Genomic DNA, 18,297 nt, shown 5'->3' with positions numbered 1-18,297 from the left:
GGGCACACAGAGGTCATCAAAGTGATTCAGAGGAGGGGTCAGAGTGGTGGACCATGATTTAGAAATCATCAGTTGGGCTCTTTTGTTAGCTGAGATGATCTGGGTGCCATTACCTCCTATCTCTTTAGTTAGTTCATTGCTTTGCATGTGTTTATTTCTGTGAATTGACGCCTGAGTTCACATGTTTATGGTGGGGCTCCTTAGATGGTCTATGCACTGGTTTGAAGAAGGAAGCTCTGTCTAAGCCTTTCACGTGATCGACAGCGGTGGCTGAGGTAGAGGTGGGTACAGGGATGAATCCATCATCAGAGCAGTTGCAGTGACACTCCCTGGCCACATATCACTGGAATTACAGTGAATTTGAAGGTGGTCTTTGGGATGTCCTCCGATAACGCTTGTGGCCTTTGTACAGTGCTCGGACGATCAGTTTATTTGCTCAGAGGTTAAAGGCTGATTCCAAGGTGAAGTCTCGTTTTGAAATGAAGGAAATTATAATGAATCGCAGGACAGCACTGTGTATAGCAAGTAGTTTCTAAGCACTGGCACAACCCTTGGGATTGGTTTGGTCAGACCAGAGAGCTGCCATGGCTGGCTTTGAAAGGTGCAGTGTGTGTAAATAATGATTGGTTATAAGGTGGAGGTATATTCAGCATAGTTACAGGATACGAGTAACACCCCATCCTCCCACCCGCAGGAGCAGCATCCCTGCTGCTCTGTGAGATGTCATAGGATGCTCATGGATGCCTGGAGGAATCAGTAGGAGAGAGTGGGCTCAGTGGCAGGATGTTGCTCCTGGTGGGTGTTGACAAAGCATTGAGCTGCCACCTGTAACTAAGACTTTATTCTTTCAAATAAACTTCGCCTTACCTGCCTTCTGAGGATCCCGCTGGGGCCCTCGAGCCCATGGGCCCACCTATGGTTACTTTGACGCTGCTTTCTCTTCTGTTTGGGGAAGGGGGACTGACACTCACACCAACCTCATCACTAAATCGCGGTCTCTTTTCATTTCACAGTGGATTCGTTGAGGTGCTACACATGCCTCACTCAGACCAGCAATGCTGAATGTCTGAAACCTGCAGATTGCCCTACTGGAAACTTCTTCTGTGAAACCTTCATCTCTAAGAACCCTCATGGTAAGTGTTGAGAAGCTTCTGAGGTCCGAGCCATGCCTCTTCAAGGGCTGGAAACCGCACCATGTCAGAAAGGTTGCATAGCTCTCCAAGAATAAATATGTATCATGTCCTGAGGAGGGCGTTGGGACCCTGCAGTGCCAAATTCTCCCAGGTCTTCAGCCAGGACAGTGGAATCCACCTTCCTGTCTGAGGACCTAGGAAGTGTTGGGATGAGTAAATTACTGAAGGGTGTTCAACCAGGAGCCCGCATGGGCGGAGGTAAATGCCCTCAGAAGTAGGACAAATGTGCAAGCGAGGGCACCAGAGATGGGAGGGCACATCAGCTTCCTCCTGTTGAATGCCCATTGGCTGTGAGAGAAGGCTTCTGAAATAACCTGGCAATCGATGAATGAATGTCCATTGCCATTATATTGATGAATGCATGATGGGTGCTCGCAGCAGGTGCCAGGGAGACTCGTTCCACATTCTCTTTGTGGGACTAAGTCTATTAAACTCAAAGGATCTACAGCTTATGGGACGTGGGACACTGGGTAGAATGAACACAGGAACTCTTTGGAATGCACAAAGTAGCATGCACCCCCTCACATCACAATCAAATGCTATAAGATCACTCAATTACACAAAATAGCATAAAGTTTGTTTGCTGAGAACAGGCCATGGAAAGACTGCTTTCAGATGGCAGAGCATTGTGCTCATACTAATGTGTCCCATATCGGCCACATCAATGCACACGTTTGCTTCAGTTGCCGCACAGTTGCCATTACATTTTCAGTAGGTGCTGCGTGGTCCGCTTTAAATGAACACTCTTGCAGTGGAACAACCTTTTGGCCAATCGAGTGCTCGTATGACCCGCTGCTGTGGTGGTAAACACATCTAATAGTTTGTCTACTTTCGAGAGTGAAGGTATCAAAGACCAACACCTCCACCTCTTTGTCTCCTGTCCGTGGCTTCTATTATGTCGAAAGGTCTTCGTGCAAGAGCTTTACTCCCTTCTTTGCTAAGATTACCAAAGTATCACTCACACTGTGTCCTCCATTCAAATGTTTCTTTTATTGGCCTAATACTCCCGTAGGCCTGGGAAAGAATGCAATTGGTCTTTACCATTTGGACAAGGGAGGTGGTTTACCGCCTCTTTAGCTCTCCTCCCGTCGCGGTCAGTTTAGTGACCCAAACAGTCCACTCCCGCTTGACCCATATTGAACTTTTCACCATTAATCGTAAGGCCACTTTGTTTCAGAACCATGAACACCTCTAAGTACAGAATCTCATTCCTCCTCCAATATCCTTGAATATGCAAGAATATCTTTTTGGAAGTAGGTTACAATGTGGACGTTTAGCGGATACATTGCGCTTTGTAGGGGAGACAAAGCTGCGGCTCATCTGTAAGGCGTGCCCTAGAACATGCAAGCTTAACGTCAAGTGCAATCTGGTGGTACGCAGAAGACCGTGGATCCACCAAGGTGGCCACCATCGCAGTGTTGTTTTTCAAGGGATGCCAGTCCACCCAGAAGTCGTCTATTGTATCCCTGAGATTGTCAAAGCTAAAAAATTGTTAACCCTTCTAACAACCCAACCTGTCACAGAATGCCCCATGCAATTGACCTCTCCAATCCCTATAAATTGTCTGTTGCACTCACCATCACCAGTAACACCCAACGCCCGGTCAAGGTGCAATCAGATGAATCACAGGCCCTTGGACGTGGCAGCCCCAGTGGATCCGGAAGCAAAAATAACTATATCCAGCAATGTAGGTAAAACACATGTGCCTTTCTTAGTGATTATAAAAACGAAGAGCCCTCTGGACAGTGGTAGGAAAGCAGAGCTCCCTGAATCCATAATTGTGTCAGATTTATACACTGCGAGGGAGAGGGGGGCGCGACCCGAGGACATTCATGCTGAAGCTAGTTCGCTGTTCCCGCGCCAGGCCAATATTTAATAGGTTCCTGATCCCCATCTTTGGTTTTCTGGATCTCAGTGGGGCCAAGTTGTCCAATGAGGGTGAAATATCACGGCAGAATTATTTTTTCGAGATTCACACACTCCCACTGATTGGAGGTTTTCATTGTTGCAGAATAGGTTGTGACAAAATGCCAGATGTTTTCATAGCACCTGACTGAGATGGATGTTTGATTGCTCTTGTGTGGGGTTGGTTGGAAAATCCTGTTTGAGGAGTAGATGGAACAGTGTGCGCTGTAACCAGAGGTTTGGTTTCCCCCCGCTACAACAGGTTATCAACCTTCCAGAACCAGATCCAGCGTTGTCCAGATGTGCGCATTGGTCACCGAAAGCAAAGGAATCTTTTCGTATGATCACCCCCCAATTTATTGGGACTGATGCTGTTGGCTTTTTGACTCTGCAGTGCACTGGGCCCCGCTAACCGGGTCCCAGAGGATGTGCCGGGATCTTTCAAATGTACCCTACTGTTGGCTAATACCCGATTGATGAATGTGACTTGCATACGTGTCCCTGGTGTATGGTACAAGTGTGTATCCAGCGCTTAGAAGTTACATGCCACTAGTGCACTGCAGGTCTCTCTCTGCCACCACAGCAGTTCCAAAGTAAACACATTGCTCCAGATGTGTCTCTGCAGCCCAATGGGGCAGCTTTAAACTGCCAACTCCACATGGCAAACAAATCACTTTTCCCAACTCCAACCCTTCCTCTGAGCTCAAAGGGCAGGTTGGTAAATAATCAGAAGGACGTGTTTCTTTTATACTTCACATGTCCTGATAGGACACACGTTTGTCATTTTCACTGTAGCAAGTCTGGTAGTCCCATTGCCTACACATGCGGTTACACTAGGGCAACACTAACTGTTAACCTCAATTTTGGGACCACCAAAAGTGACATTTCGAGTTATCAAATGAATTGTGACAACAAACACGAGTTATTGCTAAAGTCGTATTTAAGGTAGCTTTTAATATAAAGGTGACTTTGAAAGTCACCACTTTCTTGCCCCAAACAGACTGAGAAATATTGAAAATGTTACCAGGTCTCGTGACTTGAATACTCTGCCCAACCTTACTGTAATGCTGTTGACCCTTAAACAAATTGTGTGGTCCTGAGCAAATATTATATTAGAGTCACTTTATTCTTCATTATCTCGTAGGAGAACACCTACAAATATGACTTCAGCATGTCTACTGTATACAAAAACTCGTTTGATTTAATAGAACCAAATGTTTGCTCCTATATAATAAGAATCTAGTGCACATATTATGTAAACATGCCCCCTCCCTCTTGCTGCTTAGTTCACTATTAATATTTTCATCAGGGCGGGGCAGGAAGGTTTCTCAATTCATGTTTAAAAACCCTCAATTTTAATAAATGTAAGTAATACATGATGTGGAAGTAGTTATTTACAGACAACACACTTCCCACTGAAATGGCCACAAACGTTCCCACTGACAGCACTATACAGGGTACAGATGATAATATGTGGTTTCAGCAAATATTTATCATTTGCTCCTCAGGTTCTAATTTGTTTTGATCCATTAAAAATCACACTTCAGAATTACAAAAGTGCTCTCCTAACTATTGATATATTTTGAAATATTTGTACAATTTATTTACACACTCTTTATAAAATGTTATTGTGTGTTCCAAAAACACACTCCATTTACCCGAGCATGACTGTCAGACATTTCACTTTAGAAAAACCTCTAACTTTGAAGTCAGAGAAAGAAAGGAAACCCAAATCTCCAGGGCAACATAAGGAGAAGTTTGTAAGAAGGCAAAAGCTGACAGTTGATCTGTCTTTGAATGCACAGCAAAAGTGACCAGGTAAAACCAAGATTTAAAAGCAGGATTACTGCTTATCCACTTTCCGAATGAAGAGGATACCTGTTTTCTTGCCAGCTTGACCTCTCTTGCCAGAACGGGCCAGTGCACCCTTATAAAATCTGATTTTCATAGCGAATAAGTGAGTATATTTTTTCGAGGAATGCCAAAACTGTAGAAGCCATTTCCTTCTCACTGCAGCAGTTAACACCCTGCTGCCCCCCTGCCATTAGGTGTGGTTGGCTCTCGGTAAAGGGGATCAGAGGGCCTGCTGGTGGGAAGACGTGTGACCTCCTCCTGACAAGATGGCCAGAGGACAGTGGCCTCAGATGGCCCAGCTTCAGCTCCTGAAAGGTAAATGCAAGTCACGCCGTGGCCTTGACTGCTCCTTTGTGTAGGTAGACAGCTAGCATCCCTTCTAAGGGGGGAACCTGTTGTAGAACCGGTTGTCCAGGAGTGGTGACTGATTATACTGGACCCAACTCAGAGGTGTGCCCACAGCTCTGACCCAGTGAAGAAGGAGCCTGACCCTTGGATTTGGGCAGAGGCTTACGGTGAGATTGTTTAGTGCCAACCGCACAGGAAATGATGTAAGGGTGCATAACATTACTATAAAAGTAGCACCCCTGGCTTGCATCCTCAGAACACTGCTGGGCTCTGAAAGGACAGAAGGACTGCACCTTCTGAACCTATGGACCTCAGAAAGAAAGGCGGCACCGAGGAAGGTGCCCCTGCTGCAGCAGGGGAACCACAGCAAGACTTCAGGAAGAGAAGGGCTTCATGGCGAAAGATCCCGTGGGCTGGTCCTGTTTCTACTCGTACCAAGGACTAGGGAGTGGACTCCATGGGTTAGCTGGTTAACCTCCTGTTAAGCTTCAGGGACACAAGAGCTCAAGAAGTCTGCACCTGCAAAGGGCCCAGCTGACCAGTTGTCTCTGGACTTGCCGTAGGCTTTGCTGGTGTAGCCTGTGAGATAGTCCTGTCCCCCAAGAGGTGCCTAACAGGTCCTGAACCCTTGGCTGGTGCTAGAGTGCATCCTTTGTCGCCCCATCTTTTCCTCCCACCCAGAGCTGCACATTGAGAGCCTAAAGCAAACCATAACAGTGTTTGGGCACAGAGCCTGAGTCTTAGAATACTGCATCATTTATGGGTAGCCTCGACCGTCATTGAGCACTAAGGCCCCGTCAGTCTGATGGTATTCACCTGTCTGCAGACGTCAGGCCCAGTGCTAGAGTCAAGCTGCAGGGGTCCCTGACAGCCATTCACTGAGGAGAACAACCAGAAAAGTTTCTATGTGCGGAGATATAAGCCTGACATGACCACGCCTGTGCCTCCTTACGAATCTGTGCTCCACCGTCAGCCTGAAAGTTTTACTTTGGCCGAACCCTCACGGTCGGGGCTCATGGACGACCACTAATAGTGAAAAGCTTTCTTTTTTTTTTAGAAAATGTTTGCAGTGAGTTACAGTGATTTATGGAAATAACCTCACAGTGTCTATTTAAACAGAAAAAGATATATTATGTTTATACATTGAAGTGTTTTTTTTATTGTGTTGTGTTTTAATAGATTTGTTTGGTACTGATAAATGTTTTACACCTGTTCTTCGTTGGGTTGAGTCTAACTGGTCAATGCCACAGCTGCCCAGCACTGAGATGTGATTTAAAGAAGCCTTTCTGGACTTGATACAGAATAGTGACATTATTACTCGGTGAGGTCTCAATCAACCACTCACTACCTAATTAAACTTAATGTTTTAAGGTTGCTTGTCTCAGCTACCGCTACTAACTCACTTTCCACATCATTCATAAGCAAGATGTTTTAGCAGGAAAACCAGAAAGGGAGCACCCTGCCTACACTCCAGCATGAACTCAGCCCCAATGCATAGTTAGCTACAGTTTGTAAAAGAAGATCCAACTCTAGGAATGTGTCCTGGGTTGAAGAGTTACAGCCAAGGAGGTGGAATCTGAGTTCAGTAAATAAAGTGTTTGGGTGCCTTGTGCACCAGGAGACCGAGCACTCGAAGTAGGGGACACGAGTTCTGTGCAGGTTGGATCAGCATTAGGAACTCTCTTAGACTAGTCCTGTAGAAAATTTAGTTTCTTGGCAGGAGGCTGCGGTCGATGTTTGTTGGCCAACCACAGTTGTTATGATTGCATGAACTGGCACCATAACTGGTCATCGAGTTGGTCATTTTTACGAAGGGTCTATACAATGTGTATGAAAAAAGTCAGCACCTGCGGAACACTGGCCTATTAATTGCAGCTGTTTTCAATTTGAGCTTATTCACCGGTAGAGGAGCAATGATGCGCATCTCATCTACTGGGGCAGCAAGCGGTGGGAGTGGGATCTGATTGGGTGATGATGTTCAATGTAGCAAATCAAGTTGTCCGCTTCATCTTAGGCTGTTCACCGATGCGAAGAAAACAGAACCTCCTGCATCAACACTTGCTGTTCATAGGGCAGTGAATGTGGAAAGGAATTTGAATGTGAGAAACAACATGAGGTCTGTAAGAGCATGCTGAATAGTCTTTTTACTATGTCTTTTCAGGGGTAAGCGTGATCTCAAAGACCTGCCAGTCACTGTGCCATGAGGCCTCAGATGCTCTCTCTTCTACCACCTGCTGCAAAACAGACCTGTGCAATGAAAGCGGAGCGAATAGTGTGAGAATCAGCTACACGGTGATCTCGCTAGCCATGGCTGCCTGCGCGCTCCTGCTCAGAGCTGGGCTGTAAGGTAAGGCAGGCCACAGCAGATCATGCAGTGTCATCCCGAAGAGGAAGGAGTAAACATACGGGACACCTCTGTGGAACATCTGTGTATCATTGGGGACTCAGAACTGGGGCAAAAGACCTTGTTTAGTGATCAAAGCAGAGCTAGAAGTTATAGGATGCCATCAATACAAGCAAAAGCTGGATGCCCACATGTGCTGTGGAATGCAGACTGTAGAACAGGAAGGCAGGCAGGAGGGTGAAACTACAACAGAGGAGGTAACTTCTGGCTCCATGATGCAGGGAAATGCCTGAGCTGGGACAGCATTGGCACAGAATGAGGTAATGAGAGACCTGCAGAAGCCTGAGTGGGGGAGAACTATTGCATCTGGAGCAGAAAATGACCCTGAATGGGTCTTCAGTACATATACCCCACTACATGCACATATATGTACACAAACACACATACAATCATGCACACATGCATATATACATACATATAAATACACACACTGATCTATACCTTCACACATGCATACTTACACCATCCATCTATTCACACACATACATATACATACCATCCATACGATATACATCCATATACTCATTAACACATAAAGATACATTCACACATACATACATACATTCACACACAGATACACATACACTCATCCTTATTAAATACGAACATTCATACACACACAAAGATATATACACACATACTTAAAACTCTTGAGGAAGCGTTAAGGGTCCCTTCTCCACAGGCCCTTAGACTTTGCATGCCACAGAAGGACCCCACATTGTTCAGGAGAGGTCACTAGATGTTCATCCATTGCATTAGGTATTTGTAGTTCTTCACATAAACTGCAAGTACCAGGCTGCAAAGAAAGAGGTGGAACTCACACCTGTCATGAGACACTCTGAGTTGGCTGTTTTACAATAGGAAGGCTTTAATTCACTCCACTGAAGCACTTTATGGGAAAATATACTTTCGAACAAATGCTACACTCACCCTTGAAATAAAGGTAGCCGATCTGGGTCTGACTCAGAGAGACACCTTCCACACGCGCCTTGGACATGTTAATGGCATCATGATCTCTGAATTGCTGCATCATCTGAACACATAGCTCCCAGGATTCAGCATACAGCTCAGCCCAAGCTCAAGTACACAGAGCACCTAAAGAGACCAGACAGACCATGTAGGAAAACGCCAGAACACTTTGAAAGTGAGGTGCCTCCTGTACTTACACAAACTCGAAGGACGATGTGTGCATAAGCTAAGAGGACACTCCTTGTCCAAGTAGTAGTGTTTCACTTGCACAAGGGGGGGGGGGCAGGCCTAGCACCAAAGGAAGTGCTCAGGCAACAGACACGGCATGCCAAGCAGACAGGACTCTGAATGTGTTCGAGTAGACATGGACATCATTTAGGGGTCGCCGGGGTTTGAAGTGCAACCCCTGGCTTACCCTTTGCGACCCCTGGCACTGCATTTGCGACCCCTGGCCTCTGGCCTCAGAGCTGTCAAATTAAGTACCAGGAGCACAGTGGCATCTCGTCCTTATGGATGTCAGTTGGGACTCAGCTCTCTTTTTTTCAGTCAATTTTTATAACACTAATAGTGAATTAAAACATATTATTCACTATTAGTGTAATAAAAATGGGGTACAATTAGCTTGAATATGCCCTTCCATGGCAGCTGACGTAATTAAAATGCTTTTAAATGAATGTTGTGTGCGTGTTGCGCCCGAGAGTGTGTTTATGTGAGGGTGTGTGTAAGTGTGAATTTGTATGTGTCTGAGTGGAAATTGAGGTCAAAGGGTACCTGATGTCAGTTCCACTACCCCGGACATTGTGGTGAATTGACGTCGATGTGAGTAGTCAGTACACCCCTGATCGGGCACCCTCTCCGGCAGGGGGGAGTTGGTGCCCAGAAGGTACTAGTGCCCTCTCCTGCAGCCGACAAAGTGCCCTCTTTTGCAGCTAGCGGGCGATTCCCTCACCTGCAGTGGGGTGGGGGTGGGTGGTACCCTCTCCTTCAGCGGGGGAGTGCCCTCTCCTTCAGCGGAGGGGTGCTCTCTCCTTCAGCGGGGGTTTAGTGAGAGGAGAGGCAGTAGAGTGGAGTAGATTGCAGTGGCATGGGGTAGGGTGCAATGGTGTGGATTGGTGTAGAGTGCATTGGCGTAGAGTTCAGCAGTGAATGCAGCGTCGTACAATGCAGTGGCGTAGAGTGGCAGAGAATGCAGTGCCATAAAGTGGTGCACAGAGGAGTGGTAGAGAGTATATTGTAGAGTGTAGTGGAGCAGGGTAGAGTGCAGTGGTGTAGAATAGAGTGTAATGACATTGAGTAAAGTCTGTAGAGTGCACTGGCATAGAGTGCAGTGGTGCAGAATAGAATGGTGTACAGTGGGTTGGCACAAAGTGCAGTGGCATAGAGTTGAGTGTTACAGAGTAGAGTGTATTGGTGTAGAGTGTATTGTTATAGAGTGTTGTAGCACACAGTGCAGTGTTGTACAGTGGAGTTGTGTAGAGTATATTGGAGTGGTCTAGAGTGCATTGGCATAGAGGAGATTGGAGTAGCGCAGAGAGGCGTGGAGTGGTGTAAAGTAAAATAGGATGGAGTGGCGTATGTATGGTGTGGTAGCACACTGCCATTACAGTCAACACATTTTCAGTTGAAATTACCATTAAATTTGCACAGGCTTACAGTTTTACGAAAAAAAACCTATACAGCGCACAAATTATAGTTCTGAAAATGGGACCACCTAGGGCCATATGTACGAACACATTTTCCCATTGACACAGAATGGGAAAAACCCTTTGCTACATCTGGCCCCTAGTGTATTGGTTTGTTTTGATCATATTGATGTATTTGTTTCTGCACACTTTAGAATTAACAAAAATATGCTTCATGGTGTGTTCCTAATTCTGATATAGTCTGAAATATTTGTACAGTTCATTTAAATGTTATGTGCTAGAAAGAAGAAAAAAAACTTTTCTACCCCCAGTATCTATCAAGATTGTCACAAAAAGTCTTCCACTTTTAAATCAGAGAAAGAAAAGAAAAAAACACCAAGCTCCTTCAGAAGACACAGCCTGCCATTTGATCTTTGCCTTTAAATGCACAGCACATGTGACAAGGTAATAACAAGATATAGAGGGCTGTTTACAGAAAGGAGCACTGGTATTGCCCTGTCAGGCATTGCTAAAGTCCACCTCCTTTAGACCAGAGGTGCAGTCCAGAATTTTACATATGGCCTATGAAAGAGAGAGTTTATTTGGCAAGCACATAGACAATGCTTTGCTAGCTATCAGAACACACTGATACTGCTAAATCTCTTGGTTCTCTGCAATATAGAAGAGTGCCCTTCCAAGGAGCCAGGGTAGAGGTTTTACATCCTACAGAGGTGGTTATCAGAGACAACAGCAGTCTTCGTCACAGTTCAGGTTTACGTATCATCAGCCACCCGCAGCAGCATACAACAGGCAAGGAGGCAGGCAGAAACAGCCCCCCCGAGGTCGGGACACCGGCTGCAAACAATGATTTCCATGTGGTACCTGCTTCAATTTTTTCCCCTCATTGCAACCAAGTTGGCACAAACATTTCCCATTACGTGCATCAATGGAAGAAAATAACTTCAGACAAATGGGTGTTGGACATAGTGTGTTCCTGTCACACCCTGCAGTTTGTGCAGAAACTCCCAAATCATCCCCTGAGAGGAGCACATCCACCTCATCTTCCTTTATTGAAATTAGAAGTTCCTCTAATGCTTTTCAAAGGGGCAGTAGAGAAGGTTCCTGCACACCAGAAAGGCCTAAGTTTTTACTCCTGATTCTTCCTGGTGAGAAAAAAGACTGAGGAATGGAGACCAATCTTAGAGCGCAGAGTTGAGCAAGTTTCTGCACAAACAGTCCTTCCGAATGATAACCCTCTCAGTCATCTTACACCTTCTCAACAACAGAGATTACATCGCCGGATCTCTAGCATGCCTACCTTCACATTCCTATTCATCCCAGGCATTGCAAGTACCTCTGCTTTACCGTATCCGGTACCCATCAGTTCAGGGTTCTACCTTTCGGATTGAAATCAGCCCCTCCGAATCTTTACGAAATGCCTTGAGCAGGGACAGCGCAACTTTGCTGGCAAGGCTTCCGAATCTTTCCCATCTGGATGATGGACTGCTTAAAGTGCCACCATCACAGCAGGCTTCTCAGGCCACCAACGCCTGTTTGACGTTATTCCACAATCTGGGGCAAACAATGAATCTCTAAAACTTATCTCTAATTCCATCGCACAAGATGATTTCTGGGTGCAAAGATCGATACGGTCACAAACAAGGTCTGTCTCTCAAAAGATTGACAGCGAGGATTAACTGCCATGGATTTAAATATATGCCAAAAAAGTCAGTTTCTGTGAGGCTCTTCAAGTCGCTGCTAGGGATGATTTCCTCACAAATAAACCTGGTGCCTCCAGCACAACTAAAAATGAAACCACTGCAGGAAGAACTCCAGCTCCATTAGATTCAGTCTCAAGGGTCCTTGGAGGACTTAATCACTGGAGTGACTCATGCATCACTCCAGGGATGCGGAGGCCATCTGGGAAAGGTGGAGATCAGAGGACTCTGGCTTCTGGTGGAATTTTTACTCTGTGTCAGCATGCTGGAGCTCCGTGCGATCGGACTGGCATTAAAGGCCTTGATACTCTCCATCCAGGGTAGGCTATTGCAGGTGTTCATGGACAACCACCACCACCATCTGGTACTGCAACAGGGCAGGGTGGAGTCTAGGTCCATCTGTCAAGAGGCCCTGCATCTCTGGACATGGCTGGAACAGTAGAGCATATCCCTGGTGTTTTATCATCTGGCATGTTCCTTGATCCTTGAATGCCAGAGCAGACAAACTCAGCCGTCGATGCCCAGCAGGTCACAAGTGGCGTTTCCATCCAGAGGTGGCACAAGGTCTCTTTCAGCAGTGGGGAGAGCCTTGGTGAGATCTGTTTGCCTCCACTGAGGCCACGCAATATCAGTAGTTTTGCATGCTGGAGTTTTCAAGGCAGTTCTTGCTTGGCGACGCTTTAAATCCAGAGTGGAGCTCCGGCCTTTTGCGCATACCACTCATGCCCAGAGTTCTCAAGCAGATCAGGAATGACAGGGCCGAAGTCATCTATGTGGCTCTGGCCTGGGCACGGTGAGTCTGGTATCCTGGACTTCTGAACATGTGTTGATCCTCCATTAGGCTGCCCCTTTGGGATGATCTTCTGTCACAGCGGCAGGGGAAGGTCATCCGCCTGAACCTATCAACTCTTCACCTTCTTGCGTGGATACTGAGCGGCCACAGTTGATAGGCTTTGACCTTCCGCCCTGATGTCTTCAATGTTATTCTGCCAGCCAGGCTTTCCTTCATCAAGACAGTATATGCCTGCAGATGGGGGACATATGTATCAAATTGTTGAGAAAAGTCCATCGATCCACTTTCTGTCTCCCTTTATGATATTCTACTTTTTATTGTAACCAGGCGTTTTATTGTAAGCAGGGCTCTGCTTTGGGAACTCTGAAAGGTTATCTTTCGGCTCTGTCTGCCTTCTTGTGGCTGCATGACCAACCTTCTGAATTTCTGAATGGTCTTGTACAAATGTTACCCGCTTTCCATTTTATTGTGCCTCAATGGGACCATAATTTTTTCCTCACATTCTTGATGTGTGCTCCTTTTGAGCTCACAACTAAACCAGCATTTCCTGTAGCAATTACATCTGCCTGGAGGGTGAGTGAGCTGCAGGCTTTATCCTCCAAGCCTCCATTCTTGTCAGTTCATCTGGGCAAACTGGTGCTTCACACTAGGACCTCTTTCCTGTCGAAAGTGGTAACACCTTTTCTCTTCCAGGGGATCCTTATCAATAGTCATAAGCACTGAATGATTCCCACCCGCGTGCGGGGACCACAGAGCACATAACATTTATACATGCACCCTATGTGAAAGAGTTAAAAACAAGTTTAATATTTGTTAAGTTTTCCTTTTAATAAATATGAAAAAGAACTCCAGAATTTCTGAAAACTCAGAAAGAAATGAGGCATCGAACGCGGTACTGTGTTTCATTGAAGAGAAAACGATAATGAACAGACAACATATATCGTCGGCGGCAGGCTCACCTATGCCACAAGATATGTCGATGGCACAGGATTTGACGCCAAGACAACTGACGTTGACTCCACCTGCTGAGGTTCCCATATCGACGTTGGGAGAAGGTTGACGTCAAGTGAGTCTGAGTCGACAGAGAGACAGACCCACATCGACGTTGCAACCAAGATTCTCTACATCGAGAAGCAGATCTCTTTCCTCAGACTTCAGATCTGTTCATGAAGAGACGGCACCAGGGACAGATAAGTCCCCACTACAATCTCCGCGTCTCCCTCAACGACATCGGACTCCAGGTTTGAATTATTCAAGAACCTATTCCCTATCCAGAGTACCTACGCCTCCGCATACACCATCAAGGATGCCACAAAAGTCTAGGAGTCTGTAGAAGGCTCTCCTGGCTTATAGTGGGTACCTAGTGGTACGAACACCTTGTGCCAGGTCCAGTTATTAGTAGATTAGTAGTGTTCTGGCAGATTAGGCTGATAGAGGTAGCTATAGCAGAGCAGCCTAGGCTGAACTAGGAGACATGCAAATCTCCTACTGTGCCACTTATATCATATATCACTGTATCATAAGAAACACAATACTCAGAGTTACCACAAATAAAGGTACTTTATTTTAGTGACAATATGCCAAAAGTATCTCAGAGGATATACACCCTTAGGAGGTAAGTAAAATATACACACAAACCAAAATCAGGTAAGTAAACAGTTAGAAAATTAGCGCACACACTATAGAACACAATAGGATGCAATAGGCCTAGGGGCAACACAAACCATATACTCCAAAAGTGGAATGCGAACCATGAATGGACCCCAGGCCTAGTGTAGTGTGTAGAGGGTCGCTGGGAGTGTAAGAAAACACTATGGGTGTCCAAGATACTCCACCCCAAGACCCTGAAAAGTAGGAGTAAAGTTACCCTACTACCCCAGAAAGACAGTAAAGTTGAGATAGGGGATTCTGCAAAGACAACAAATGACTGCAAAGCACTGAAGAAGGATTCCTGGACCTGAGGACCTGTAAAGGAACGGGACCAAGTCCAAGAGTCACGCAAGTATCCAGGGGGGGCAGGAGCCCACCAATCCAGGATGAAGATGCAAAAGGGCTCCCCCGGGTGGAAGAAGCTGAAGATTCTGCAACAGCGGAAGGTGCCAAGAACTTCTCCTTTGGTCAGAAGATTTCCCACAGCGTGCTGGAGGATGCAGAGTTGTTTCCATGCAGAAAAACTGTAAACAAGCCTTGCTATCGGCAAGAGTCTCAGTTGAAGATAATGGGTGCTGCCCGGGCCTAGGAAGGACCAGGAGGTCACCCCTTGGAGGAAGAGACAGAGGGGGCACTCAGCAACAGAGAGAGCCCATGCAGAAGCAGGCAGCACCCACAGAACCACTTGAACAGGCGGTCACCTCAACACAACAAAAGAGGGTCCCACGAAGCCGGTGGTCAACTCAGCGAGTTGAGCAATGCAGGACGGAGTGTGGGGGACCTGGGCTAGGCTGTGCATGAAGGAATCCTTGCAAAAGTGCACAGAATCCCTAGCAGCTGCAGATCACGCAGTACACAGGATTACTGTCTGGCGTGGGGAGGCAAGGACTTACCTCCACCATATTTGGACAGAAGGACCACTGGACTGTCGGGGTCACTTGGATCCATTCCTGTGTTCCAGGGACCACCCTCATCAAGATGAGAGGGGACCCAGAGGACCGGTGATGCAAAAGGTTGGTGCCTGTGTTAGCAGGGGGAAGATTCTGTCGACCCACAGGAGATTTCTTCTTGGCTTCCAGTGCAGGGTGAAGGCAGACAGCCCTCAGAGCATGCACCACCAGGAAACAGTCGAGAAAGCTGGCAGGATTAGGCGCTACAATGTTGCTGGTAGTCTTCTTGCTACTTCGTTGCGGTGTTTCAGGCGTCCTGGAGAAGTCAGCTGTCAATCCTTGGCAGAAGTCAAAGAGGGAGATGCAGAGGAACACGGATGAGCTCTTGCATTTGTTATCTGAAGAGAAACCCAAAGGAGAGACCCTAAATATCCCTCAGAGGCAGACTGGCTACTTAACCAGGTAAGAGCCTATCAGGAGGGGTCTCTGACATCACCTGCTGGCACTGCCCACTCAGAGGCCTTCATTGTGCCCTCACACCTCTGCATTCAAGATGGCAGAGGTCTGGGACACACTGGAGGAGCTCTAGGCAACACCCCTGGGGTGGTGATGGACAGGGGAGTGGTCACTCCCCTTTCCTTTGTCCAATTTCGCGCCAGAGCAGGGCTGGGGGATCCCTGAACCAGTGTAGACTGATTTATGCAAGGAGGGCACATTCTGTGCCCTTCAAAGCATTCCCAGAGGCTACTCCTCTCAGGCCCTTAACACCTATTTCCAAAGGGGGAGGGTGTAACACCCTCTCTCAGAGGAAATGCTTTGTGCTCCCTTCCTGGGACTGGGCTGCCCAGACCCCAGGAGGGCAGAAACCTGTCTGAGGGTTGGCAGCAGCGGTAGCTGCAGAGAAAACCCCAGAGAGCTAGTTTGGTAGTACCCGGGGTCCATGCTGGAGCCCCGGGGATGCATGGGATTGGCACCCCAATACCAGATTTGGCATGGGGGGACAATTCCATGATCTTAGACATGTTACATGGCCATATTCGGAGTTACCATTGTGAAGCTACATATAGGTAGTGACCTATATGTAGTGCACGCGTGTAATGGTGTCCCAGCACTCACAAAGTCCGTGGAAATTGCCCTGAACAATGTGGGGGCACCTTGGCTAGTGCCAGGGTGCCCTCAAACTTAGTAACTTTGCACCTAACCTTCACCAAGTGAGGGTCAGACATATAGGTGACTTATAAGTTACTTAAGTGCAGTGTAAAATGGCTGTGAAATAACGTGGACGTTATTTCACTCAGGCTGCAGTGGCAGTCCTGTATAAGAATTGTCAGAGCTCCCTATGGGTGGCAAAAGAAATGCTGCAGCGCATGGGGATCTCATGGAACCCCAATACCCTGGGTACCTAGGTACCATATACTAGGGAATTATAAGGGTGTTCCAGTGTGCCAATCAGAATTGGTGAAAATGGTCACAAGCCTGGAGTGACAATTTTAAAAGCAGTGAGAGCATAAACACTGAGGTTCTGGTTCGCAGAGTCTCAGTGATACAGTTAGGCACCACACAGGGAACACATATGGGCCACAAACTATGAGCCCTGGGATCCTGGCTAGCAGGGTCCCAGTGATACAAGTGAAAACAAACTGACACACAAGTAAAAATGGGGGTAACATGCCAGGCAAGATGGTACTTCCTTATAGAGTCCACTCGGAGGGAAACACCGAGTTAGCACCCACAATCTTATAGATCTCCATCTAGATCTTCTTGGTCCATGTCACGTCACCACTACTGTTCCAGGTCTTGAAGAAGGCCTAGATCACCCTCTTGGTCTTTGACTTCTCATTCCTCCATAAGGGACTATTCACCACTGCTGTCAGACTCCCCTCCACCTAGAGTTTCCACTGTGGATGACCTGGTTACATTCAATGATGTCCTAATCAGAGGGGCCACAAAACTAAACATTGACATTGCATCACCTGTGTCTACTTAGTCGATCCTTTTTTTAAACTCTCCATCACAGGTCTTCTTCCAGGCCACTGCTACCTTTAGTACATGGCCTCCTTTAACCTGCCATGCAGACTTTTCTTACTCCAGTGTCTGTTCGAGGTGTGCCATGAAGGGGGTCATTCCGACCCCGGCGGGCGCCGCCCGCCGGGCGGAGACCACCAAAAGGCCGCCCGCCCGCCCAACGGGAAAGCCCCAGCAACGATGAAGCCAGCTCCGAATGGAGCCGGCGGAGTTGCTGGTGTTCGACGGGTGCAGTGGCACCCGTCGCGATTTTCAGTGTCTGCTTTGCAGACACTGAAAATCTTAATGGGGCCCTGTTAGGGGGCCCCACGACACCCGTTCCCGCCAGCCTCTTCCTGGCGGTGTAAACCGTCAGGAACAGGCTGGCGGGAAGGGGGTCGGAATCCCCATGGCGGCGCTGCTTGCAGCGCCGCCGTGGAGGATTCCCTGGGGCAGGGGAAAACCGGCGGGAAACCGCTGGTTTCCCTTTTCTGACCGCGGCTTTACCGCTGCGGTCAGAATTGCCCCTGAAGCACCACCAGCCTGTTGGCGGTGCTTCCTCCGGCCCCGGGGTCGGAATGAACCCCTAAGTCTTAAAAAACAAACAAAAAAAAAATAGACCCTTTATTCCTCCAATCAGATCCTTCTCCAGATTCGGTGATTGTGGCAGCTGCAAAAAAGACTCATGCCACTGCTTCATTCTCAACTGCACCACCCGATGCTGTGGGCTTTGAAAAATGGAAACAGTCCAAAGAAGATACAGACCCTATGACCAACATCATGTGCAATAGACCGATTAGTGGGTGCCACAGTAAAAACAATACATTTGGTTGCATCACTATCCTCGCTGACAAGGAAGAGGAAAATATGCTCCCTGTCCTTCTGCATCCTCCTCCAAAGGACAGTCAAAACAATGAGTCCCAGTTTCCCTCTTCTCTGTCTCCCGC

General features: G+C 47.2%; 1 protein-coding gene across 1 annotated transcript in view; it reads left to right on the top strand.

Moving 5' to 3' along the window:
* LOC138283067 (prostate stem cell antigen-like) overlaps window positions 1–18,297 on the top strand; it is a 47,982-nt gene that overhangs the window by 23,502 nt on the left and 6,183 nt on the right. Inside the window, exons 2-3 of the mRNA XM_069221214.1 lie at window positions 1,014–1,133; window positions 7,462–7,647. Coding sequence (XP_069077315.1) covers window positions 1,014–1,133; window positions 7,462–7,646 — 305 coding nt within the window. The 3' untranslated portion in view covers window position 7,647. The remainder of the gene's footprint in view (window positions 1–1,013; window positions 1,134–7,461; window positions 7,648–18,297) is intronic.

The sequence above is a fragment of the Pleurodeles waltl genome, chromosome 2_2, assembly GCF_031143425.1.
Source record: "Pleurodeles waltl isolate 20211129_DDA chromosome 2_2, aPleWal1.hap1.20221129, whole genome shotgun sequence".
NCBI classification, from domain to species: Eukaryota; Metazoa; Chordata; class Amphibia; order Caudata; family Salamandridae; genus Pleurodeles; species Pleurodeles waltl.
The sequence above is the reverse complement of the archived record's forward strand: the minus strand, read 5'-3'. Positions and strand labels throughout refer to the sequence as shown.